A 26,052-nucleotide genomic window follows, 5' to 3' on the forward strand; every position below is an offset into this window, starting at 1 on the left:
TCAATTTCCATACAAACGACGCCGCCTCAGCTCTGAGAGATGAGGGGAAGGGTGAAGAGGAGAGGAGGGAGAGGAAGAGAGGAGATGGAGAGGGTGGGGGGGGAGGGGGGGGGGCGGAGGAGTGGGAGAGGTGAACTGACAATAGACGGCGAAGGGAGGGAGGGAGGGAGGGAGGGATGGATGGAGAGGGGGAGAGAGAAGGAGATGAGATTGAAGATGATACCGGAATGTGGTTTAAAAAACAACAATGCGTAAAAAGCACGGGTGGATGGAGTGGAATAGGAGAAGGGGGGAGAGGACGAGGAGGGGGGGGAGCCAGGGAGGGAAGGGGGGAGGGGGGGGGGAGCCAGGGAGGGAAGGGGGGAGGGGGGGGGCAGGGAGGGAAGGGGGGGGGGGGCAGGGAGGGAAGGGGGGGGGGGCAGGGAGGGAAGGGGGGGAGCCAGGGAGGGAAGGGGGGAGGGGGGGGGCGCAGAGAGCTGAGCAGCTGAGAGGAGGTAGAGGTAAAAGGACAAACTGAGAGATAAGGAGAGTTGTTGAATCACCAGATCGGTCGACAATTATACGAAAATTATCATCTCGACTGGATGATGAGAGGACAATTAGAGGGTTCGTTCGTTACGCGGGGGAGGGAGGAGGGGGGGGAGGAGGGGGGGGGGGAGGAGGGGGGGGGAGGGGAGGGCAGCACTAGCGAACATCCAACAGTAGGTGGCAATAAATTGGTGGTACATTTCAGGCCTTTCAAGTCCTTTACAGAATCCGTCCATATCAGTGGGGGGGGGGCTTTATTCACACGGACACGCCATGCACTTGACTCCCACATGCACCCTCATGTATCTTTCAGGCGGGTCTGTCAGATGACACGCAGGGACTCTGACGAAAGGCACTTTGAGCGTGAGGGTCTGTGACAGAGCAAAGAGAGAGAGGGGGGGAGAGAGGGGGGAGAAGAGGGGGGCGGGGGGAGAGAGAGAGAGAGAGAGAGAGAGAGAGAGAGAGAGAGAGAGAGAGAGAGAGAGAGAGAGAGAGAGAGAGAGAGAGAGAGAGAGAGAGAGAGAGAGAAAGCAAGGCTGTGCTGTGATATACACTGCTGGGGGAATCAGACAGAAAAATGATAGATAGAGAATAAAGGAGAAAGAGAGAGAGAGAGAAAGGCACTTTGAGTGTGAGGCCCCTGACAGAGCAAAGGGAGAGGGGGAGGGGAGAGAGAAAGAGGGGAGGGAGAGAGAGAAAGAGGGGAAGGAGAGAGAAAGAGAGAGAGAGAGAGAGGGGAGGAGAGAGAGAGGGGGAGAGAGGAGGGGAGAGAGAGAGAGTCAGTGAGAGTGCAAGCAAGGCTGTGCTGTGATACACTGCTGGGGGAATCAGACAGGAAAATGATAGATGGAGAAAGAAGGAGAGAGAGAGAGAGAGAGAGAGAGGCAAAGGAAGAGAGAAAGAAGAGGCATATGCCACTGATGAAAAGAGAGAGAGGCTGAGGTAAGGTCGGTGGGGGAGGGAGGGGAGGAGAGACACTAGAGTCACCTAGAGAGAGAGGCAGACATAGACAGAGAGAGAGAGAGAGAAGAGAGAGAGAGAGGGAGAGGGAGGAGCGAGTGAGTGAGAGAGGGAGAGAGAGGGCTGACATAGTGAGAAACAGAGTGAAGAGACTGAGAGAAAGAGAGAGAGAGTGAGAGAGAGAGAGTGAGTGAGTGAGAGAGAGAGCGAGAGAAAGTTTCTCTGAAACAGGCAGAGAAAGTGACACCCCCCCTCCACCCCTCCCCTCCTCCTCCTCTACTAACACCCCCCCCTCTCTCCCCAGAGAGTCATCAGTCGTCGATGATCGCCTAGACACACACACACACCCCCCCCCCACCCCACCCCACCCCACCCCTCTCCTCCTCTCACCTGATCTTGTCTGGCACCCTCCTGGTCCGGTTGCTGTCAGTCTGGCAGTTCCCGGCGTACAGCGCCCCTTTAGCGGGCCCGAGCTCCCTCCGCAGGGCCATGGCCCCGTGGGTCAGGACCGACACCCCCTTGGCGATGCGGGTGCGCGGCTCGTCCCTCCAGCCGCGGGGCCGAATGGCGAACAGCGCCTTGGGGAGGCCCTCCAGGCCCAGGCCCGACAGCGCCGGGCCCACGGCGAACCACATGTGAGAGGGACCGGCCTGACCACACGCCCAGGCTGCCTTGAACACCAAGTCTGCCTCCTCCTGACTGCAGTAGAGCAGGTGCACCTGGAGGGAGGAGAGGGAGGGAGGGAGGGAGGGAGGGGGGGAGGGGGGGAGGGTTAGACTAGGTTAGACTAGGTGAGACTAGACTAAACACCAGGTCATCTCCTGGCTGCAGTACAACAGGTGCACCTGGAGGGTGGGAGGGTTAGACTAGGTTAGACTAGAGTATGACCCCACAAATGACCACCTCTTTACAATGCTAAGCTGCTATTTACACACAACGACATGGGCGTCAGCAGCTTTTTGAATGTGGGGGGGACACTTATTTTTCGGGGGGTCTGGGGGTCCCCCCCCCCGAAATTTTTTAAATAGTAGATTCCATTTCCTGCATTCTGGTGCGTTTTACACCCAAAATAATCTCCCTCTTTCTTTGTTTTTCCTTGGAGCTGGCATGGTCTGCAATTACTGACTACTATTATGTTTTGGTTTAACTCACAGAGGCCTGACACTGACACGTGGCACTTTTTAGGTACTTTATTAAATATGAAGATTCAAAAAGAATCAAAGAGTGAATTAGAAAAGAATGAGGTAACTTTGAGTCAACAAATTGAATAAAAAGTTATGAGGAAACATAAAATATGTACCTAGGCTACTCAGAGCCTATTACAATCAAACTTAGCCCTCTTCAGTGCATTGCAGAACATACAACTATAACAAACAAAAAAAATCAAAGAGTGAATTAGAGCTGTCTCCACTGCCCCTGCCTGCTGCCCCTGCCTCTGACTCACTCTCACTCTCAACCACCTATATCAGGAGAAATGGGGATGCATTGAGCACTTGTTCATATTGTTTTTCTCTAATAGAACATTTGACATAGAAATACAATCATCAATACAAAAAATACAATGACAAGCATTTTAGAAATAGAAAAATAAATGGAACAGGTGTTTTCTTCTTATTTTTTAACCCTAGCTCAAGCAATCAGATGCAAAATTGATTCTTTGGGTGGGTGCAATGGCCAAATTAAATAGTGCAAATGCTCAGGGCAATGAACACGGGCAGGAGATGCAATAATGACAGGACAGGTAAGCACTGTGAGGTGTTTGTCGCCATTCTGTGCTTTTGATGACATTTCACCTGTGTCTGTTCTGCATTTAAACATGTCTAACCGCACTAGTAATGCCTAACAAAACTGCTAGTGCCATATAGCTGATCTAGCTCGTATTTGGTTGCTAGTAGGCTATGCTAATTCTATTGCTAATACAGAGAATGTCTCATAAGGTGCTAACATTCTTATCAGAAAAGCTGGCTGTGTTTGACCTTGGGAGAACGCAATGTTGCTGTTTGGCCACTCACGGGAAAACTTGGATGACTTTGACTTACTTTTCTCTTCTTAGAAATTTTTTTCCTTATATCCATCTTGGTGGATGATCTAAATATCGTCTTGCCTCAGTCTGAATGTTTTGAATCTGCGTGCGTGTCGGATGCTGCTGCTGCCGTGTTAAAAACAGAAGTAAAACGCGGAGTGGACTTCTGGATATGGGCAATCCCCTACTCATAAAGTGGAACGGATTTGATTGTGAAGCAATGAAAATAACGCTGACCAGTCATGCAACATATTTTTGATGGCAAATGTGGGGGGGTCCAAACGACCTTGTTTCAAAGGTGGGGGGGACACGTCCCCCCCCAAATATATGGTGGTGACGCCCATGCACAACGACCACTAGTTGGCGAACACCTAAATGAGCCTAGCCTCCTACACAGAAAAACTAGCAAAATAGCTTCATACTAGCTTATCCTGATGTGATTTGTGAAAATGTAAGGATACTGGGGTGGTAGAACGCACATATCTCGGAAAAGTCATGAAAGGAGGGTCCTGAAATTTGATGGAGTGCAAAGATATAACTTGTTCTTTTAATCTGAATCAGAACGATCAGGATTCTCTCTCTCTCTGCTATCCAGGATCAGATCAAGATGGCTGGTTCCCCTCTACACTGCCACACTAATCTGCCTGATAGACAGACATCTCTGATCCACTGGATAGCAGAGGAGAATGGGGATCCAGGCCGGGCCACGTGTCGAGGCGTCCTTGAGCGAGGCGCTGAACACTTAACTGTTCCAGGGTCGCCTTCAATGGCTCTGACCTCTGAACCCTGGACAAGAACATACATACATCCCATTGTACTCAGTGCAAGGACAACGGTTGAACCTACTGACCATATTTCTAATAACTAACCCCCCTCCCCCCCGTTCTCCTACTGTGCTGTAAAAAAAACATTCAAAGACGATACTTGAATGTCAGGTCGTGAGCTTAGAATGATAAGGTTCTATCTCCACTTAGGGTAGTTCAGAGATATTGAGCGTCAAAGTTTTTACATTCCATTATGTTTTGTGAGATGGAACCTTTGTATTTTATGAATTACTAACTAAAACATTTCAACATTTAAAAAAATAACACCACACAGGCATTAATAAACACCTAATGGGTCAGATTATGTAAAAAACTAAATTTTGACAAAAATGGAGATAATTCTAACGTCACAAGGTGTTATTGTGTGGAATGCTATAAATATAATTAGATTATTATGCCCATTCTTCCCAACGAGAATGTCTTCTAAAAGCATATATCTATCTACACAAAAGGGTTAAAAGAGTTACTCGAACAGCCATGAGGGATAATTTGTGAGAAAGGATGAGAAAAATGTTATATCTTTGCACTCGATCAAATTTCAGGACCCTCGTTTCATGACTTTGCCTAGATATGTGCGTTCTACCACCCCAGTATCCTTACATTTTAAAAATCACATCAGGATAAGCTAGAATATAAAGCTATTTTGCAGTTTTTCTGTGTAGGAGGCGGGCGGCTCTTATAGTAGGTGAAAAGGGCACAGCTGTTCTAGTGTTAAAGCCTCACGTTAGCCACTGTGACGTTTGTTTGGGTGTTTTAGCTGTTTCTGACACCCTGGTGGTGCTGCACGATTTAAGTCCGGAAAATGTCGGTCAAAGTGTGTATTCTGGACGTTCTATTCTCCTAGTTTCCTCCTAAAGCAGTTCCCCCCCCCCCCCACGCCGTGACGCCTGACGATACTTCACACAGCATAGCTAGTGTGGCGTGGCTCTAGTCTGTTCCTGAAGCTGCCCAGAGCCAAATATAACCCCCCCCGCCCCCCACCCCCCCTAACTAACTGGCTTCTTTTTTGCAAGTGAGTCAAACAACATTCCGAGACATTTTATTGAGAACTGGCCTGGTCTCCTGGCTCTTATCTGGTGTTGCTTCCTTCTCTCTGATAGCTCCAGGAATGACTAATGTGCTCTGCGCTGGGCGCTAGAAAGCGCCAGAACAAACAGCTAGGGGGGGGGCTGGTGGGGGTGGTGGTGGGGGGGGGGCTGGAGTAGCAAGGCCTTTAGGAAGGCCAACGGTAGGTGGGGGGGAGGGGTTCATGGGGGGATGGGCTTGTAGTAGCAAGGCCGGTGGCAAGGCCAGTGGTGGTGGGGGGGGGGTGAAGTGGCAAGGCCAATGACGGGGGGAGGGGGGGGGGGGGGGGGTTTGCAAGTGAGTCAAACAACATTTGGAGACATTTTATTGAGAGCTGGCCTGGTCTCCTGGTCTCCTGGCTCTTATCTGCTGTTGCTTCCTGCTCTCTGATAGCTCCAGGAATGACTAATGCTTCACTGCAGGCGGCAGAACGAGCCAGAACCAACAGATAGGGGGTGGCTGGGGGGGGGGTGGAGGGGGGTGGGGGGTAGCGGTAACAAGGCCGACGTTGGGGGAGAGGGGGTTCGGGGGGGCTGGGATGGGGGGGGGGGGGTTGGAGTAGCAAGGTCAATGGTGGGGGAGGGAGGGGGGACTCAGTACACGCTTTATTAAGAACACCTGCACACCTTCTCTTTCATCCAGGTGGTGTAGTGGTGGAGGTGGTGTAGTGGTGGAGGTGGTGTAATGGTGGAGGTGGTGTAATGGTGTGGGGAATGTTTTCTTGGCACACTTTGGGCCTGTTAATACCAATCAATCATTGTCTGATTGCCACAGCCTATTTGAGTATTGTTGCTGACCATGTGCATCCATTCATGGCCACAATGTACCCATCTTCTAACGGCTGCTTCCAGCATGACAATACACCATGTCACAAAGTAATAATAATGTAAGATAATAATAAATAATAGATTTTGACTTAAAAGCGTCTTTCTCAAACTCAAGCACACTGAAAAGTAAAAGTTGTCTCAAACTGGTTTCATGAACATGACAATGAGTTCAGTGCTCTTCAGTGGCCTTCCCAGTCACCGGATCTGAATCCAACAATTTTAACACCTTTGGGATGTGGTAGAACGGGAGATTCACAGCTTTAAAACAATATGCAGGAATTGCGTGATGCAATCGTGTCATCATCATGGATCAGAATCTCAAAGAAATGTTTCCGACATCTTGTGGAATTAATGAATGCCATGAAGAATTGAGGCCGTTTCCAGAGCAAAGGGAGGTATCAGTATAGTGTTAATAAAGAGAGGCCCTACCCAGTATTAGTATAGTGTTCCTAATAAAGGGATGGAATGGAATGGAATGGACTTTATTTGTCATTGCTACAGTACAGGTACCAAACAACGAAATTTAGGAGGGGTGGCTCCCCTGGTGTTAGGAAAGGAAAAAGAAAACACATTTTAGAAAAAGCATAGATGCATAAAATCACAAGAAGGTAAGGAGCTGGTTTACATCAATAAAGGCTATGTACACAATCCACTGTACTATACTGCACAGATAGTCAACTAGGGTTGTCATATTGCACAAAAAGTATTTTTTCACATTATTTTAAAGTGTCACAGTTTGCAGGCTTGAAAATGTACATGTTTGTGCCTCAGCACTAGCTGCCATACAATCCGTCCGGACTGTCCTGGGCCCAGAACTTAGGCCTTTTCTGTGTTCAGGGCCTTGACGGCCCTGTGGTAGAAGCAGTCCTTCAGTCTGTTTGTCTTAGCGGCCGGGGTCCTGTACCTCCTGTTCGAGGGCAGCTTGACAAAGTGTACGTGCCCAGGGTGGGTCGGGTCCTTGGAGATCTTGGAGGCCCTCCTGAGACAGCGTGTGTTGTACAGCTCCTCCAGAGAGGGGAGGGGGGCGCGGGTGATCTTCTGTGCTGTTCTCACGACTCTCTGTAGCTCGTTTCTCTCCGCTGTTGTGCAGCTGTGGAACCAGTTGGAGATGCCGAAGGTGAGGATGCTCTCCACTGCGCCGTGGTAGAAGGCCACCAGTATCTCCTTCTTGTTGTGTTGTTTCCTGAGGCATCTCAGGGTGTATAGCCGCTGTTGTGCCCTCTTGATGGTGCCTTTAGTGTTGTCCTTCCAGGCCAGGTCATCCCGCATGTTGTGTCCCAGGAATCGGAGGGTTGAGACTCTCTCCACGCTCTCTCCGTCGATGAGCAGGGGCTGGATCTCAGACTTTTTCCTCCTGAAGAAGGGATGCCCTACCCAGTAGTAGTATAGTGTTCCTAATAAAGGGAGGCCCTACCCAGTATTAGTATAGTGTTCCTAATAAAGGGAGGCCCTACCCAGTAGTAGTATAGTGTTCCTAATAAAGGGAGGCCCTACCCAGTAGTAGTATAGTGTTAATAAAGGGAGGCCCTACCCAGTAGTAGTATAGTGTTCCTAATAAAGGGAGGCCCAACCCAGTAGTAGTATAGTGTTAATAAAGGGAGGCCCTACCCAGTAGTAGTATAGCGTTCCTAATAAAGCTCCCAGAATATCAACAATTCAGAGGAAAAATAGAAAAGTCTTAACTTTTGAGGTGGGCAAGATGCACGTTTGGGTGGGCTGAGCCCCCACCTTGCTACCCCCCCCCCCCCCACACACACACACACCACCAGACTTGCAATCCCCCCAACCCACACACACCACCAGCCTTGCACACACTAAGTACTTCTAAGTGGATACATCCTGCGTGTGTATTTTTTTAAGTGTGTGGGCTTTCCAACTACATAGGTGGGGGATGAGGGGGGGGGCGAGTAGGAAACTATCAAACAAGCCGACAGTGCTTAGCCCGTACTCCATAGCCTACTCACCGCCACCGCCGTGGGAAAAACACATCAATCAGTCCAATAATCTCATCTAAAAACCCGCAATTATGTCGCCGTGTTCCTCCCTTCCGGCTGATTCGGCTCGCTGATTAGTAACGGTCGGCACCTGAGGTGAGAGCTGAGCGTGCAGCCCCCCGAGGTTGGCACACACGCGCCCCCGCGCTCCCTCGCGCCAATAACACCTAAAGCTCGCGCTTTACCTCTGCCTGAGGTACGGAGAGAGAGAGAGGCCACAGCGCTCTCACTTTCTCACGGTTGTCGGGTGCGGTTGGTTGTCGTCGTCTATTTTGAAACTGTGTGTCTCCCCCACCCCTTTGAGTTTTCTTAATGAACTCTTTGAGTTTGTTTCTTTTCACTCAGTCCTCTTATTGTTTTCATCGTTCTTGCTTTCTGTCTGTCTTCGCATTTTTTTCCAGAGGAGTTCTGTTGTTGTTGTGTCGGACTCGGAGAGCGCAGGTGATTATTGGACGAGCGCAGGTGATCATTAGATTAGATTAGATTCAACTCTGTTGTGATCGCTCTGCTAGAGACAAAGAGAAAGCAGAGACCAGACAACCAAATGCAGTTTAGCATCCAACTAGAAGTGCAAATAGTAAATGGACTGCACTTACATAGCGCCTTTATCCAAAGCGCTTTACAACGGCCTCTCATTCACCCATTCATGCACACATTCACACACCAATGGAGGCCAAGCTACCATGCAAGGCGCCGGAGCATTTGGGGTTCAGTGTCTTGCCCAAGGACACTTCAGCATGTGGCCAGCCGAGGCTCGAACCGCTGATCTGCCAACCTTGCGATCATTAGACGGCGGCTCTACCTCCAGCGCCACAGCCGCCCCATGCCCTTATAGTGATATGGTATGATCATGGTATGATTAGAACAAGAATGGTAGTGATAGGTGACTATGTAATATACAGTATGTGCAGAGGTAGTATTGTAAACATCAGTATAGTTTAGAGGTATATACAGTTATAGGCTATATACAGTTATGAGCTATGTACAGTGAGGTAGTTTATGTACAGTATCTAATGTGCAGAAGTATAAAAGAACTTATGACAGGAGACATGTGCAATATACAGTAGTACAAAGGTAACCTTAACCCTAATCCCTTACCATAACTGCTAACCCTAACCCCTAAACCCTAAACCCTAAACCGTAGACCCTAACCCCTAAACCTAAACCCTAAACCGTATACCCTAACCCCTAAACTCTAACCATAACTGCTAACCCTAAACCTAGACCCTAACCCCTAAACCCAGACCCTAACCCCTAACCCCTAAACCTAAACCCTAGACCCTAACCCCTAAACCCTAACCCCTAACCCCTAAACCTAAACCCTAGACCCTAACCCCTAAACCCTAACCCCTAACCCCTAAACCTAAACCCTAGACCCTAACCCCTAACCGCTAACCCTAATCCCTAAACTCTAACCATAACCGTTAACCCTAAACCTAGACCCTAACCCTAAACCCTAAACCCTAAACCTAAACCCTAGACCCTAAACCTAAACCCAAAACCCTAACCCCTAACCCTGTACACCTAGCCACTCCACCTGAGGACATGAACCTAAGTTATGCGGTTAGGATCAGGTGTATCGAGCTTGAGGTTAAAACTGAAAGAACATGAGATCAAAACTGAAAGTACATGAGATGAAACTGAACATGAGTCAAATGCTAAACAGCGCGGACCTTGAGCACCGGAGAGCACTCCGGCATTAGTGAGCAGGTAAGGGCTCACAGGAGCCTGATCAAAGTTTGATGAAGCTAGGGAAATCCAGAACAGGTTCCTCTCTCTCGCTCTTTTCATTTTTTTTCTTTTCAAGCAAGGCGGGGATGAATACCTTCCCCATGCACCTTCGAGCGAGTGGATGCCCTTGACTCTGAAACGGGCGAACAATGCCCGGACAAAGCTGTTGTATGCGGTGTGTATTGAGTGGTAAAGCGCGCGGGGGGGGGAGGTGTATTGTCCTCTCGTGCTAGAAGAGAGCCTTGAGTGTGATGTGGTAGAAGAAAAAAAAACTGCTGTGTTGAGTGCTTATTGGGCCCGGAGGCTTTCCTGTCAGAAGTGCATTTCTGTTCTATCAAGAAACTGATAAACCTGACTTATGTGGTATTTCGCCGGTGAAGAGCAAAGGGGTTTGTTTGACCCGTGGGGTGTTATATACCCAGCGGGGGGGGGGGGGGCGGTCAAAGATAACCGAACGCCTCAGAGATTCCGGAGCATCAAGAGGAATTTAAAAATAAACTGTGTCCTCCCTAGAATGTGTGCTAGAATTACCTCCTGAACAAACAGAAAAGACAGAAAACCTCGACTGGTGCCGCCCGCCGCCGCCGCTGCTGTTGTCAGCTGATGAATATGTTCTGGCTCGTAAAACCGTGTTTTTCACAAGAGACTTCTTCCACGGCAGAGGAGTGATGGACCTCGCGGCTCTTGGAGTCACTGGTCCAGTGGGTTTGTGTTTTTGTTTGATGATGACCGGCGTGAGCGCAGAACCGGGTCATTATTCCTTCATTACCGAGCTCTGAGGTCCCCGGTCTTGCACACGACTGACCCCCCCCCCGGTTGGTCATTATAGGGGTGAGAAAACATACGGCTGTGGCGCAGGAGGTAGAGGAGTCGGCGTCTAATGATCGCAAGGTCGGCAGATCGGCGGTTCGAGCCCCGACTGGCCACATGTCGAGGAGGTGTCCTTGGGCAAGACACTGAACCCCAAGTTGCTCCTAATGAGCGGGCCGGTGCCTTGCATGGTAGCTGGCCGCCATTGGTGTGTGAATGTGTGTGTGAATGGGTGAATGAGAGGCCGTTGTAAAGCGCTTTGGAATAAGGCGATATATAAGTCAGTTAATTTACATACAGCCATGTCCTCAGGCATTTCTTCTGGCCAGGGTTAAAAGAAAGACGTCGTGAACTACTGTAATCCTGCCATGTTAGTCAGGTGACTGGAAAACCTAATGAAGTGATTCATTCACCGTTATATCTTTTTCCAGCACACCAGGGAACCGTTCCATAGCATACAGATGTATTATGAGGTCCCATTGCCTAGAACCATGAGTGGAAATCAGTTTTTTGGTTACCGGTCATGTGTACGTCTGACCGCTTCCTGTTAGGCAATGGGTTAGGCCTCAGATCTATCAGAGATCATGGTTGAGTTTGACACACCGAGGGCCGGTTTCACAGACAAGGCTTAACACCAGAACAGCCGTGAGACGTCCTGTGAGTAAAGCAAAATGTTATATCTTTGCAAAATGTCAAATTTCAGGGCCCTCCTTTCATGACTTTTCCTAGATATGTGCGTTCTACCACCCAGTATCCTGACATTTTCAAAATCACATGAGGATAAGCTAGTATAAAGCTATTTTGCACTTTTTCTGTGTAGGAGGCAGGCTAATTTACAAGACAGCCAACTAGTAGTCGTTGTGTGTAAATAGCAGCTTGAGCTAAAGAGGGGGTCATCTGCTCTTTTAGTAGGTAAAAAGGCACGGCTGTTGTAGTGTTAAGCCTAGTCCTGGACTAAATCACACTTCAATGTTTAAATCTCCATTGAAGATGCTTTTTAGTCTAGGATCAGGCTTAAGCCTTGTCTGTGAGACCGGCCCTGCGGTTTTCTGGGACAGAGAGTGGATTTATACCAGACTTGAGACTTTAAGGGAGCTCAGTTGGCGAAGAGTAGCACATTTATTTGAGGTTACAATCACCCGGGGGATGATGGCAGCTAATGGGGAGATAGTGGACAAGTTAGTGCCATTATTACAGCGCAGAATGAAGGCAGGGGATTGAGTGGAGTTGAGGATTAAGAACAGAAGAGAAATGTTAAAGCATGCAAAAAGCAGAGTGTTAAAAGTTTGTACAGTTGGTAAGGGACCCCCCCAACTACCCCCACCCCCCACCCCACCCCGCTGCGCCCTGCGCGCGCTTTGCAGCTTAAGGAAGACTCAGGAAGGATTATGGGAAACCTTGCGTTGAACTTCAGATGAAAGTTTGGCCGAAAAGTGATCAAAAGTTGAAATCTGCAGCAGAGGAGGAGAGTGAACGGCGAGTGAAGAGGAGCTGGAAAAGACCGTTTCTGTCGAGTCATTCAATTCATCCACGGACATTTTCTGAGGAACCACCAGGTTGGTGTTGCCCTTGTGACTCGACGAGTCAGGTGAAGAAGAAGAAGAAGAAGAAGAAGAAGAAGAAGAACAAGAACAAGAACAAGAACAAGAACAAGAACAAGAACAAGTGTTTTCTTCTATCACGACGACTGCCAAAATATTATTTTATTGATCCCCGAGGGGAAATTATCTTTTTGCCCCCCCCCCCCCCCCGCCCTGAAACAGCACACAGCACAGCACAGCACAGCAAACCCATCTAGCACACCCTGGAGCAGTTCGGGTGGTGAAGTGCCTTGCGCAAGGGCACAACGGCAGAGAGGGGGAAGCTGCTTCTACTACTCATGGTAGTGTGGAGTGTGCTCAGACTAGTGTGAGTGTTATGGCACCGTCCGCCGTCCTATCGACCCAGATTATTACTAGTCCATGTGCAACACGCAGACGACACACACAGGGTGTTGACCCAGCAGTCGGTCTGTAGACTGGAGCAGCTCAGACTGGGTTTTTTGTCAATCCAGCAGGTTACAGGTAGCAGGTTTGACGTGGTGTTGTTAGTGACTGGCCTATTGATTCCGTATTGATTTCCTTCTTTGCAGAGCGGGGGGGGTGGGCAGGGGGGGGGGGTTGAAGTTGAAGACCCCTGTCAGTGTGACCATGAGGTGGTAATTGTGTCTCTCGGCCCCCAGAAGCTAGCCCCCAACAGATATGAGATCAACTATCAAAATATGATGCGTCTATATGGAGGGCAGACTCGTACAATGTTACCCAGACTAGTAGGAACGTCAGGGTACTAGTTATGTCCGCTAGCGTAGCCCAACATCCTTAAATTCGACCCCAGGCTCTGTGTGTTTAATAATAATAATAATAATAATAATAATAACAAGTTGGTTTTATATAGCCCTTTTCTCAAACCCAAGGACGCTTTTTCATTTCATTTCACTGCATGTTTTACATTGTATTTCTGTGTATGTGACAAATAAAGTACCCTTGAAACCCTTGAAACCCTTGAAACCCTTGAAACCCTTGAAGCTTTACAGATTTTACAGACAGAATGTCAGACAGAACAGAACAGAAACAAAAACAAAGAAAACAAAAAGACAGCGACAGTGACAGAACTAGACTAGGGGCCAAAGGCCTTGGTGACCAGACGTGTTTTGAGGGCTGATTTGAAGGTGTCCAGGGTAGGGGGCACTGAAGGTGTCCAGGGTAGGGGGCACTGAAGGTGTCCAGGGTAGGGGGCACTGAAGGTGTCCAGGGTAGGGGGGGGGGGGGGGGGGGGGGGGGGGGGGGGGTGAGAGCTCCAAAGGATGGGAGCTTCCGGCCCCAGAACCCCTGATGGGGTTGGATGTGTGTATCTCTGGAGAAGAAGAAAAACAAACAAATAATACCAAAATAAAATTCTTCCTTCTTCTAGCATGACGACTGCCAATGGCCCCTGGTCCTGAGCATAGATTACTTTTCTCCTGCTACGGCTGGCGGCGGGTAGATGATTCACACACTTAGTCAAATGTTATTTGTTTGTAAGGCGCTTTGGAATAAGGCGTCTGCTAAAAGCCAAAAATGGAAATGGGATTGGATATGCCCCCTGGTGGAATGCGCCCCTAGTGGAGAGTCGTGATATTGGCTTCCATTACATTAGAGACACTAATGCGCTAACAGCTGATGTTAGGAAAACCAATTCTGGAGATGCACTTTCAAGAAAACAATAAAAGAGCACTTAATACAATTAACTCTGAATGAACAGTAGATGATTTATGTTGTTTGTTGATCTGTTATTTCATTTATTTTCTTTCCTTTTATTTATTTATTTTTATTTTTTTGTATTCCTTTCTTTTGTTATTATGATGTATGTATGTATGTATATATACAATGTTTACAATTGTCTGTATGTATATAGTGATGACAATTGTCCAAATATGATTGTTGTGTCGGACCCCAGGAAGACTAGCTGATGTCATGGCGTTAGCTAATGGGGATCCTAATAAACAAACAAACAAACAAACAGTGTCTAGATTATGGGTTCCATTCCCGCTGGGGACAATATAGACTGAAATGCACTACACTCCCTGCAATGTAAGTCCACCCATTAAATAGCCTCCATTACATTAGAGACGCTACCATCCGTGGTCCTCTGTGGGCTCAGCTGCTCGAGCATGGCGCTAATATCGCTTAGGTTGTGGGTTCCATTCCCGCTGGGGACAATATACACCGACATGTCTACTACCCTCCTCTCTGCAAAGTAAGGCGCTTTGGATAAAAAAGCCTCAGCTTAAATGGCCTCCATTAAAACGGCATCTGTTACATTGAGAGGGGGGTTGCAGTATTAGAGTGCAGGATTCCAGAGACTTCTGTGGAGTTGGTGATAAGGGTTGAAGAGGAGGAGGAGGAGGAGGAGGAGGAGGAGGTGTCGGACAGCTGCAGCTGGGTGCGCTCGGTGTCCTGATGAGTCAGGAAGAGGTGAGAGGGAGAGACCTGCTGGTGTGTCCTCCTCTTCAGCTCCGAGTGCTGATGGTGTGATGAACACAGATGCTGTCTGAGGAGAAAAAACAGTCCGGATATCCAGCATGAAAGGTTTGTGTGTGGGTCTGGCTGAGTTTGAGGCTGGCTGCTCTCCCGGGGGGGGCTGAGGCTCCAGGTCGGCCATCTTTGATTGGCCGTGATTGCTGATTGGTGTGTCAAACGGTGAGTCAGCAAACCCCCCGGAGGATCATCTAAGATCCCAGCCATCACCGTCTGTTTGAACCGATGCCGTCCAAAAGACGAAGCCTCTTCTTCCGGAGCCTCAGGGCCAAAACTAACAGAGGCTAACCGACAGCTACTTCCCCCAGGCCATCAGGCTCACGAACAAGCCCACTGAAGACAATTGATGATCATCCCCAAGCTCACCCCGTGTACTATACGGACTACCTACACCTTAACACTAGAACAGCCGTGGCTGGGGTCATTTGACCCATGTGAGTAAAAAAGAAAATGTTATATCTTTGCACTCGATCAAATTTCAGGACCCTCCTTTCATGACTTTTCCTAGATATGTGCGTTCCACCACCCCAGTATCCTTACATTTTCACAAATCACATCAGGATAAGCTAGTATAAAGCTATTTTGCAGTTTCTCTGTGTAGGAGGCAGGCTAATTTACAAGACGCGCCAACTAGTGGTCTTTGTGTGTAAGTAGCAGATTCCCATTGTAAAGACTGGTCATTTACAACTGTGACATTCTAAACCTGCTAACTGCGACACTTTAATGAATGTGCAACAAATATTATGTGCAATATGACAACCCATGTGTACATAAGGTTCAGATATAGGAAAAAGTTAGGATATTTATAGCATAGCATAGTGTACAGCACAGTGTTTTATTGTATAGTATAGTAGTATAGTATAGTAGATAGTGTACATAGCCTTATTTATGTCAACCAGCTCTTTTCTCTTTTTTGTTTTACCCTTGGCTCTCTTGTTTTTAGTCTTTTTTCCAAGCACCAGGGGAGCCCCCCCCCCTAAATTTCGTTGTATGGTACCTGTACTGTATTAATGACAATAAAGACCATTCATTAATTAATTAATTAATTAATTCATTCATTCATTCAAGCACCGAGGCGGCTCTTATAGTAGGTAAAATAGGCAAATAGGCACGGCTGTTCTAGTGTTAAGCTCACAGCCACTTTACTACTGGAACTATCTATTTTATTTTCTCTGTGTACTGCTGTCTTATTATTTGTCACTTATGTCCTGTATTGTCACTTTTTATCTATCTTCTATTCAGACTATTTTTTGCCTTATTGTGTTGTGCTGGAATGTCAGCAACCGAAGCCTAAGAATTGTACTCTCTTCCCCTCGTGTAATGTGACATAACGATAAAACTAGTAGCGGGTTGAGGAGGAGGAGGAGGAGGAGGAGGAGGAGGAGGTGGAGGAGGTGTGGACAGCTGCAGTGTGCACTGTGTGCACTTGGCATCCTGAAGAGTCAGGCAGAGGTGAGAGGGAGAGAGAGGTGAGCTAGACAGAGGAGAGAGGGAGAGAGAGGTGAGCTAGACAGAGGAGAGAGGGAGAGAGAGGCTGGTGTCCCCCCCCCTCCCCTGGCCTCCTGATGAGAGAGACAGAGGTGAGAGGGAGAGAGAGGTGAGCTAGACAGAGGAGAGAGGGAGAGAGAGAGGCTGGTGTCCCCCCCCCCCCCTGGTCTCCTGATGAGAGAGACAGAGGTGAGAAGTTGAGAGAGAGACTGGTGTCCCCTCTTCAGCTCCAAGTGCTGGTGGTGTGATGAACACAGATGCTGGCTGAGGTAGAAAGTCGTCCGGAAATCCAGCATGAAAGGTTTGTGTGTGTGGCTGAGTCTGAGTCTGGCTTCTCTCCCAGGGTGCTGAGGGCTCCAGGTCGGCCATCTTTGATTGGCGTGATAGTGATTGGGTGATATCGACCGCAGCCATAGTGAATGGAGTCAACCTTCCAACTGTCAGTTGCTCTCACAATACACTGTATTTATTTATCAGGTCTTAGGCTACGTCCGACGTTTTAATTAAGCTACTATTGTTTTATCCTGACTGTGTACTATTTGATTTGATTTAAGTTGATTATTATTGTTGTCGTTGTCAGTCGCTTTGGAGAAAGGCGTCCGTTTGCTAAATGCTCTAAGTGTAAATGTAAAATGAGTTTGACGTGATGGTAATTGGTGATATTGACCTCAGCCCTTAGTGAATGGGAGACATCGACTACCCCCCTGTTTCCCTAGTGACATAAAAAAAATAAAAAAAATCGTCCTTCTTCCAGCACAACGACTGCCAATGGCCTCAGGCCTGTGAGCATAGATTAATTTCTCCTGCTGCTTGTGACTGGTGGATAGATGATTCACTTCCTTAGTCAGATGTATTTGTTTGTAAGTCGCTTTAGATAAAGGCGTAGCTACTGCTAAATGCCAAACATGTCAATGTTACTGTAAATGAGTGGAGTTTGATGGGGAGTGGTGATATTGACCACAGTGAACAGAAATACAGAGACAAAAAACAACAAAAGTAATTCTTCCTTCTTCTCCCATTGTGACTGCCAATAGATTACTTTTTCTTGCAATGACTGATGGATAAGATGACTCACGTACTTAGACAAATGTATTTGGATAAAGGCGTCTGTTAAATTCCAGGAATTTCAACGTACGGTAAATGCAAACAGTGTCATCCTAGAAGCAGATGGTTGACAACTGTTGCCATGGTTTTCCTCTGTTCAGAGACGACTGGATGGGGGTGGGGGGGGGGGGCGGGGGGGAGGGCTAACAGGAAGACAGTGCAGACCTTCTGGTCTGACCAGCTCCGTGGATAACGACTGATGTTAATGGAAACCAGGAAGTCACAGTCAAACACTGTGTTGCTGTCTTATCTGGCCATGTAAGACATGTTTAACATGAGGGGTTAACATGAGGGGTTAATATGAGGGGTTAACATGAGGGTTTAACACAGGGGTTTAACACAGGGGGTTAACATTTTAATGGCTAAACATCTATTCTGGCAGTATATCATCAGAATAACCTTGCTTAGAAGAAGTGCTTGTCATAGAGCTTATGATAATAAGAATAATAAGAATAATAAGAATAATAAGAATAAGTACATACACACAGTACACACAGGACACTTCCAAACAGGAAGCAAAGCAACATTCAAACACCATTTGCCAATCAGGCAAAAAACCCAATAAAGCTATTTAAAGGTCCAGCGTGGTGATATAACGTGGCTGGGTAACCTTGCTGAATCATGAGTTATGATGTGTTGGCTGTCTGTGACAGCGCACCTGCCAAGACCCTGCCCTTCTCCCCTTCTGCCCGAATTAGAATCAGCTTCTGCACAACGTCCAGGACGCTCCTGTCTACCGCTGGCTACGGGCGTCTAACCTGCTCATTGGCTACCTCTGTACTGGCTGTTCATTGGCTGCTTTCTGTAATGCCTGCTCATTGGCTGCTTTCTGTACTAGTAGTTTTCTTTTACTAGTGTTAAGCACTTTGGGGCGGCTGTTGTTGTCGTTGTAAAATGTGCTATATAAATAAACATGACTTACTTACTTACTTACTTACTGTACCGCCTGCTCATTGGCTGCCTCTGTACCGCCTGTTCATTGGCTGCTTTCTGTACTGCTTGCTCATTGGCTACCTCTGTGCTGCCTGTTCATTGGCTATCTCTGTTCTGCCAGCTCATTGGCTACCACTGTACTGCTTGTTCATTGGCTACCTCTGTACTGCTTGTTCATTGGCTGCCTCTGTACTGCTTGTTCATTGGCTGCCTCTGTACTGCTTGTTCATTGGCTGCCTCTGTACTGCCTGTTCATTGGCTGCGTAAATGGTAAATGGACTGCACTTATATAGCACCTTATTCCAAAGCGCTTTACAACAGCCTCTCATTCACCCATTTACACACACATTCACACACCAATGGCGGCAACAAGCTACCAAGCAAGGCGCCGGTCGGCCCGCTCACTGGGAGCAATCTGGGGTTCAGTGTCTTGCCCAAGGACACCTCGACATGTGGCCAGCCGGGGCTCGAACCGCCGATCTGCCGACCTCTGCCGATCGTTAGACACCGGCTCTACCTCCTGCAACTGCCAGCTCATTGGCTGCCTACTCAACTACCTGGAAGCTGCACCGAGCACCGAGCATGTCTCTAAGCAACAGAAGGCTTTGTGTGTAAATAATAGGTTTGTAAAGAAAGCATTCAGGAGACGTTTCCTCGTAAACATCCTGTTAGTCATCACAGGCTTTTCTGCGAGTATTGTTTGGGGAACGAGAGGGTTTCGTTTGAAACTTGAAAGAAATACGAGTCAGTGAGTGTCTTCGCTCGGCTGGATTATTTCCTGTCCTATTCCATTTCCGCAAACATCTCCAAACTGAAATCAACAACCACATTTTTCTTTTCAAGCACACACACAGGGTCCTTTGCTTGTTTCAAGGGCATGTAGCTACGGCAACCACCGGACAGAAAACATGAAAATGATTGACATTGTTTCAGTTTGATCGTTAGCCTTGAGCAAGGGGGGGAGGAGGAGAGAGAGGAGGGGACTCTATTCTATTCTGAATTGTCATTGCGATTCCCCGTCGCTGTGAAACGAGGGCAATCCTGCATATGGTGCCTTGAAAACAGACTCAGGACAGACAGGCGATATTTCAAACACTAGACATTACGCACTACTACTTAAACAGACAGATTTAACGACAATTAGATGCTAATTTAAAGAGATTTAAAAGAGGACACAGAGTTTCTTAAGCGTTGTGTCTTCAGGCAGGCTGTTCTGAAGTCGTCTAGGCCGGGACCTAATGGCAAAAAGCCTGGCCACCTTTAGTTGTCAGTCTAGATGTTGTAACTTTATAGGTTACAGTCCGATTGATTCATATGTTACATGATTGATTGACAGTTAAAAGATATTGATTCATATGTTACATAATTGATTGATAGTTAAAAGAGTTATTATTTATGGTTAAAAGAGTTGAAAAGAAGTACATTTCTGTTGTTGTATTAGCTAAGAATGGGTAGAAGGTTCCAGAATGCCTTGCAGCAAGACGTCGTAGACGTTGGCAGTTTGTTTGTTTGTTGTTTTTGAGAAATGCCAATTGTAACGTCCAGAACAGAAAGTCGATATCTAATAGCTCGCTTATTGTTTGGAAGAGAGCACAAGTGTATGTCAGCAGATTCTTATATTAGAGAACCTTTCGCTTGATATCACCAGTCCTAGACATAATTTCAGAAGGTAGAAATACTACACTAGACTAGCAAGCGCTGTGAAACATGTCAGCCTAAAGTTTCTTCTTCAGTCCTCAGTCTTCACATTGACCATCTCTCTATCTATATAGTTAATTATAAACGTTAACATTTTGACAAAGAAGAGATAACAACATCATTGAGAAAAGGTTCCACGAACGTTATTTTATCAGAGAAGGAAGAAACTTTAAGCCTACATGTTAACACCTGTTAGCCATTTAATAAAAGCAATCTGATGAACGATTTTTTTAAACGGACTGACTTATAGAGCACCTTTACAATGCTTTACAACGACCTCTCATTCACCCATTCACACACACATTCACACACCAATGGCAGCAAGCTACCATGCAAGGCACCGGCCCGCTCACTGAGAGCAATTTGGGGATCAGTGTCTTGCCCAAGGACACCTCGACATGTGGCCAGCCGGGGTACGAAACGCCGATCTGCCGACCTTGCGATCATTAGACGCCGGCTCTAACCTCCTGCGCTTCAGCTGCCCCACCCCCATTTTTGTCTTGGAAGCTCAGAGTCCACATCTGGACCAACCCTCTGCACGTCTCTATGCACCAAGCAAGGCGGAGGTCAACACTGCATCAAATAAGGTCATATGCAGACAGACACACAATGAAGACAGGATATGTGTGTGAAAGAGAGAGAGAGGAGGAGGGGCAACCGTGCTTCATCACCACCCCCCCCCCCCTCCACTTCCCAACGGTACGTTTTTGACACAATAGCTAGGTGACCTTACCAGATGTTCAATTTGCTTGAGTGTGAATAATAATAATCACATAATTTCCCTCCCTCCATCAATCTATCCCTCCATCTCTCTACCCCTCATCCCTCCATCTCCCCACCCCTCCACCCCTTTACCCCTGCATCCCTCCATTCCCCTACCCCTCCATCCCTCCCATCCCATTTCTTGCCCAGGGCCATAAGTAAGATCTAAGCAAAACAAAACAAAAAATCCCCTCTGTAATCTCCCCCCACCCCGTGCAATACAAGAAACTACTGTGCAATAACCAAGGGAATAGTGCAATGTTCTATAACCGTGCAATATGTTTACATTCTTGTGTTTAGGTTTACATACACTGTATATAGGTTTACCTGCACCTCCACCATCCCTCCATCCCTCCATCCCTCTACCCCTCCACCCCTCCATCCCTCTACCCCTCCATCCCTCCTCCACCCCTCCATCATCCCTCCTCCACCCCTCCATCATCCCTCCATCCATCCTAGGACACCTTACCAGATGTTCAATTTGCTTGAGTGTGAATAATAACAATCACATAATTTCCTCCTTCCATCCCTCCACCTTTCCATCCCTCCAACCTTCCATGCCTCCACCCCTCCACCCCTCCATCCCACCGTCCCTCCCTACCTGCGCCTCGTTGTCCTTCAGCAGCCTGCGTGTGCGCGCCCCGCCGGGGTCGTCGGTGACGTTGAGCATCACCACACTCTTCTTCTCCCAGCCGATGAAGGAGCCGTCCGTCAGGCCCTCCACCATGGCCAGGAAGTCCTCGTAGCCGTGGTGACGCGTGGCCACCACCGAGAAGGAGGTCCAGTCGTACTCCTCCAGCACCTCGAAGATCACCTCCAGCTGCAGCGCCGTGGAGCAGGTGAACTGGAGGTAGATGGAGCCCGTCTCCTATAAGGGGGGCAGGGAGGGGGGACTATGTTAGGGATAGCATACACTAGCATAGCATAGCATAGCATAGCATAACATAGCACTCACTACCATAACATAGCATAGTGGAGCAGGTGAACTGGAGGTAGATGGAGCCCGTCTCCTATAAGGGGGACAGGGGGGGGGGGGACTATGTTACAATAAGATAGCAGGACACTAGGATAGCATAGCGTAGCAGCATGCTACACCACACCGTACCATTCAGTACCATAGCATAGCATAGCATTCATTCACTACCATAACATAACATAGCTTTAACTTGAAGATGTTGGAGATGAAGGGAATGTTGGAGATGTTGGAGATGTTGGAGATGTTGGAGATGAAGGGAATGTTGGAATGTTGGAGATGAAGGGAATGTTGGAATGTTGGAGATGTTAGAATGTTGGAGATTTTAGAATGTTGGAGATGTTGGAGATGTTAGAATGTTGGAGATGTTAGAATGTTGGAGATGTTGGAATGTTGGAGATGTTGGAGATGTTGGAGATGAAGGGAATGTTGGGAATGTTGGAATGTTGGAGATGTTGGAATGTTGGAGATGTTGGAATGTTGGGAATGAAGGGAATGTTGGAGATGTTGGAGATGTTGGAATGTTGGAGATGTTGGAGATGTTGGAGATGTTAGAATGTTGGAGATGTTGGAGGTGTTGGAGATGTTAGAATGTTGAATGTTGGGGATGTTGGAGATGAAGGGAATGTTGGAGATGCTAGAATGTTGGAGATGTTAGAGGTGTTGGAGATGTTGGAATGTTGAATGTTGGGGATGTTGGAGATGAAGGGAATGTTGGAGATGTTGGAGATGTTGTAGATGTTGGAGATGTTGTAGATGTTGGAATGTTGGAGATGTTGGAGATGAAGGGGATGTTGGAGATGTTAGAATGTTGAATGTTGGGGATGTTGGAGATGTTGGAGATGAAGGGAATGTTGGAGATGAAGGGAATGTTGGGAATGTTGAAGATGAAGGGAATGTTGGGAATGTTGGAGATGAAGGGAATGTTGGAGATGTTGGAATGTTGGCGATGTTGGAATGTTGGAGATGTTGGAATGTTGGGAATGCTGGAGATGGAGGGAATGTTGGAGATGTTAGAATGTTGGAGATGTTGGAATGTTGGAATGTTGAAGATGAAGGGAATGTTGGAATGTTGGAATGTTGGAGATGTTGGAGATGTTGGAATGTTGGAGATGTTGGAGATGAAGGGAATGTTGGAGATGTTGGAATGTTGGAATGTTGGAGATGACGGGAATGTTGGAGATGAAGGGAATGTTGGAATGTTGGAATGTTGGAGATGAAGGGAATGTTGGAGATGTTGGAATATTGGGGATGTTGGAGATGAAGGGAATGTTGGAGATGAATAGAATGTTAGGAATATTGGGGGTGTTGGGATGGACAGAAGTGGTGGAGGAAGTGCATCTCAGTAGCCCTCATTTCTATAGTGTATTATCGGTCCCTCTGTGTGAAGTCTATCCAGGGGAGTCTCTCCGTATGTCACCCTCAGAGAGGTGATGTATGGCGCCCGACGCCCAACGCCGTAACGTAAGTTATCACTGTCATGGCCGCCTCCCTCTCCACACCTCCCTCCCTCCCTCCCATCACGCCCCCCTCTAAAACACGCCGGAGCAGGAAGTAGACAGCCATGTCACGCAAAGTAGCCGTTCACATTCTGATGCGCCGTACTTGGCAATCAAACAACATTAAAACGATCAATCACCATCTCCCAGATGGAAACATAAGCACTGTGCAGAGGAGGGGGGGAGTTGCACCTCAAACAGTAAGGACACACAGGCCCGTAACCTCCATGCCAGCGAGCAGATTACTCCTGGATGGACTCCTGGGGGGGGTTACGATCGACTAGTCGATCAATCATAAATTGAACGGAGCTAAAGACAAAGAGGTTTAAGAGCTCTGGGGGTCGTTCTGAGTCGATTGTACGAAATATAATTGGATTGATTTATCGTTCAGATTACAGTCCGATAAGATTATGATGGTTCGAGAAACTTCAAATGTTTTTTTTTTATCGAGCCAAAAGAACAATCGTATATATTATACAGTATAGTGTTGTTGTCAACGGTCGGTCGTTTTCATTTATATGAAAGAGTTATAAAATGATATTCATGTGTCTTCACGGAGACGTAACGCTTGAGGATTGGGTAGAAGACAGTATCGAAAAAACAAACAAACTAACAGAAAGAGAAAGGAGGATTAAAAATAAACAAAGGGATTAAAACAGCCCTATTTCCCTACCTGTGTCGACCCCGTAGCCTGGCCGATTTACAATTCTAAAAGAGATTGGTTCAGGGCCTTAGGTTCCTCAGGGGGCTGTGATCGTAAATACGCTCTGGAAATCTGGAATGCCTCTTTCATTTCCAATCAAATTACTTGGTCCCTTAATGACGTTGAACCCAGTGTGTGCTCTGAGCTCACAGAGCGAATTTAGGAACGCAGCCAGGATGTCAATGATTAACAGAACCTCGATAACAACATTATTACTGTGACAAAACAATGGTTCGTAAATTCGCTCTGAGAGCGCCAGAGTGCACACTGGGTACGACGTCATAAAGGGACCAAGTCATTTGATTAATTGGACCAGAGGCATTCCAAGAGTGCTGTTCAGATTTCCAGAGCACATTTTACGAACGCAGCCCCCCCCCAAATCAGACCCCTGTGAGCTAGAGGGCGTCAGTTACTGGTTGGGTGATGGAGGAGGAGAGGAGGAGGGTGGAGGAGGAGGAGGGTGGAGAAGAGGACGGAGGAGAGGGTGGAGGAGGAGAGGAGGAGAGGAGAGGATGAAGGAGGAGAGGAGGAGGGTGCAGGAGGAGAGGAGGATGGAGGAGAGGGTGGAGGAGGAGAGTAAGGATGGAGGAGGAGGTGGAGGAGGTGGAGGAGGAGAGGAGGGTGGAGGATGTCAGTGGAGGATGAGGGTGGAGGAAGAGGAGGAGGAGGAGGAGTAGGAGAAGGAAGAGAGGAGGAAGAGGAAGAGGACGTTGTTTACCTGCGGCTCCCTCCCCAGGCCGGCCCCCCCGCCCACGGCCACCACCGGCACGCCGGTCTGCGCCGACACGAACTCCAGCATGGGAGCCAGGGGGGCGCGGTCGGGGGGGAGGGGCCTCTCCTGCTCGAACACCAGGCCCTGCAGCGGCGTGGTGGCCAGCAGCTCACACAGCTGCAGGAGGAGGCTCCCCGGACTGCTCTCGTTCACCGTCAGCCAGATCACGTTAGCTAGGCCGGACGGCGAAGCCACCGAGGACGTGGAGGTCCTCGAAACTCCTCCTCCTCCTCCTCCTCCTCCTCCTCCCCCAGGCCCTCCAGAGCCCCCTCCCCCTCCTCCTCCCCGGTCTCCCCCCCCACCCTCCCCCCGGCCGGTGACGACGGTCTCCGGGGGCAGCAGGGAGGAGCCGGAGTGGACCACGGCGATGTTGATGACACCGCCGGAGGCTCCGCCCCCTCCGCCGCCCCCCGAGTCCCTCTCTCTCTCCCGGGGGCGCAGCAGGAGGGGCGGCGAGGAGTGGGCGGGGCCGGTGCAGGCCAGCACGGCCAATAGGAGGGAGAGGGCGGGCTTGGCCATGGCCATGACGGACAGGCGGTGGAGACGGAGACGACGGAGGGCAGAGCGGCGGTTGGTCGGTTTGGTTTTCTACAGGAAGTAGGAGAAGATCTGAGAGGAAGAGGAGAGGAGGAAGAGAGGAGAGGAGAGGAGGAGGGGGGTAGAGAGGAGGAGGGGGGTAGAGGAGGGGGGGGGAGAGGATGAGGGGGGGGAGGAGGGGGGAGAGGAGGAGGGGGGGAGAGGAGGAGGTGGGGGGGAGGAGGAGGAGAGGAGGAGAGGAAGGAAAGGAGGAGGGGGGAGAGGAGAGGGGGATAGGAGAAGATAGGAGGAGAAGAGGATAGGCGAGGAGTAGAGGAGGAGGGGGGGGAGGATGAGAGGAGGAGGGGAGAAGAGGAGGAGGAGGAGGAGAGGGGAGAGGAGGAGAGGAAGAGAGGAGAAGAGGAGGAGGGAAAAACAAGCGAGAGAAGAGAGATCAGGTGTGGATGCGGGAACATCATCAGGCATCATAACCACATCTTCAGGAAGGAGGGACGGAGGGAGGGAGGGAGGGAGCGAGGGAGGGAGGGAGAGAGGGAGGGAGGAGAGGGAGGGAGGGAGGGAGAGAGGGAGGAGAGGGAGAGAGGGAGGGAGGGAGGGAGGGAGAGAGGGAGAGAGGGAGGGAGCGAGGGAGGAGAGGGAGGGAGCGAGAAAGGGAGGGAGGGAGGGAGGAGAGGGAGGCATCAGACATCATAACCACATCTCCAGGTCGAGGTGGTGAGTGATTAATCGGTACGGTGTTCCTCGCCACGCCAAATGGCGCCTCGCC

The 26,052-nt window shown here is 48.7% G+C and overlaps 1 protein-coding gene across 1 annotated transcript in view; it reads right to left on the reverse strand.

Annotated features, from left to right (window-relative positions):
• LOC308158359 (uncharacterized protein) overlaps positions 1-26,052 on the reverse strand; it is a gene marked incomplete at both ends in the record, with an annotated part of 86,148 nt that overhangs the window by 53,959 nt on the left and 6,137 nt on the right. The window contains 3 exon segments of the mRNA XM_080531948.1: positions 21,404-21,670; positions 24,696-24,922; positions 25,052-25,337. Coding sequence (XP_080388074.1) covers positions 21,404-21,670; positions 24,696-24,922; positions 25,052-25,337 — 780 coding nt within the window.

This window comes from Nansenia antarctica (assembly GCF_963989245.1).
Source record: "Nansenia antarctica genome assembly, chromosome: 5".
NCBI classification, from domain to species: Eukaryota; Metazoa; Chordata; class Actinopteri; order Argentiniformes; family Microstomatidae; genus Nansenia; species Nansenia antarctica.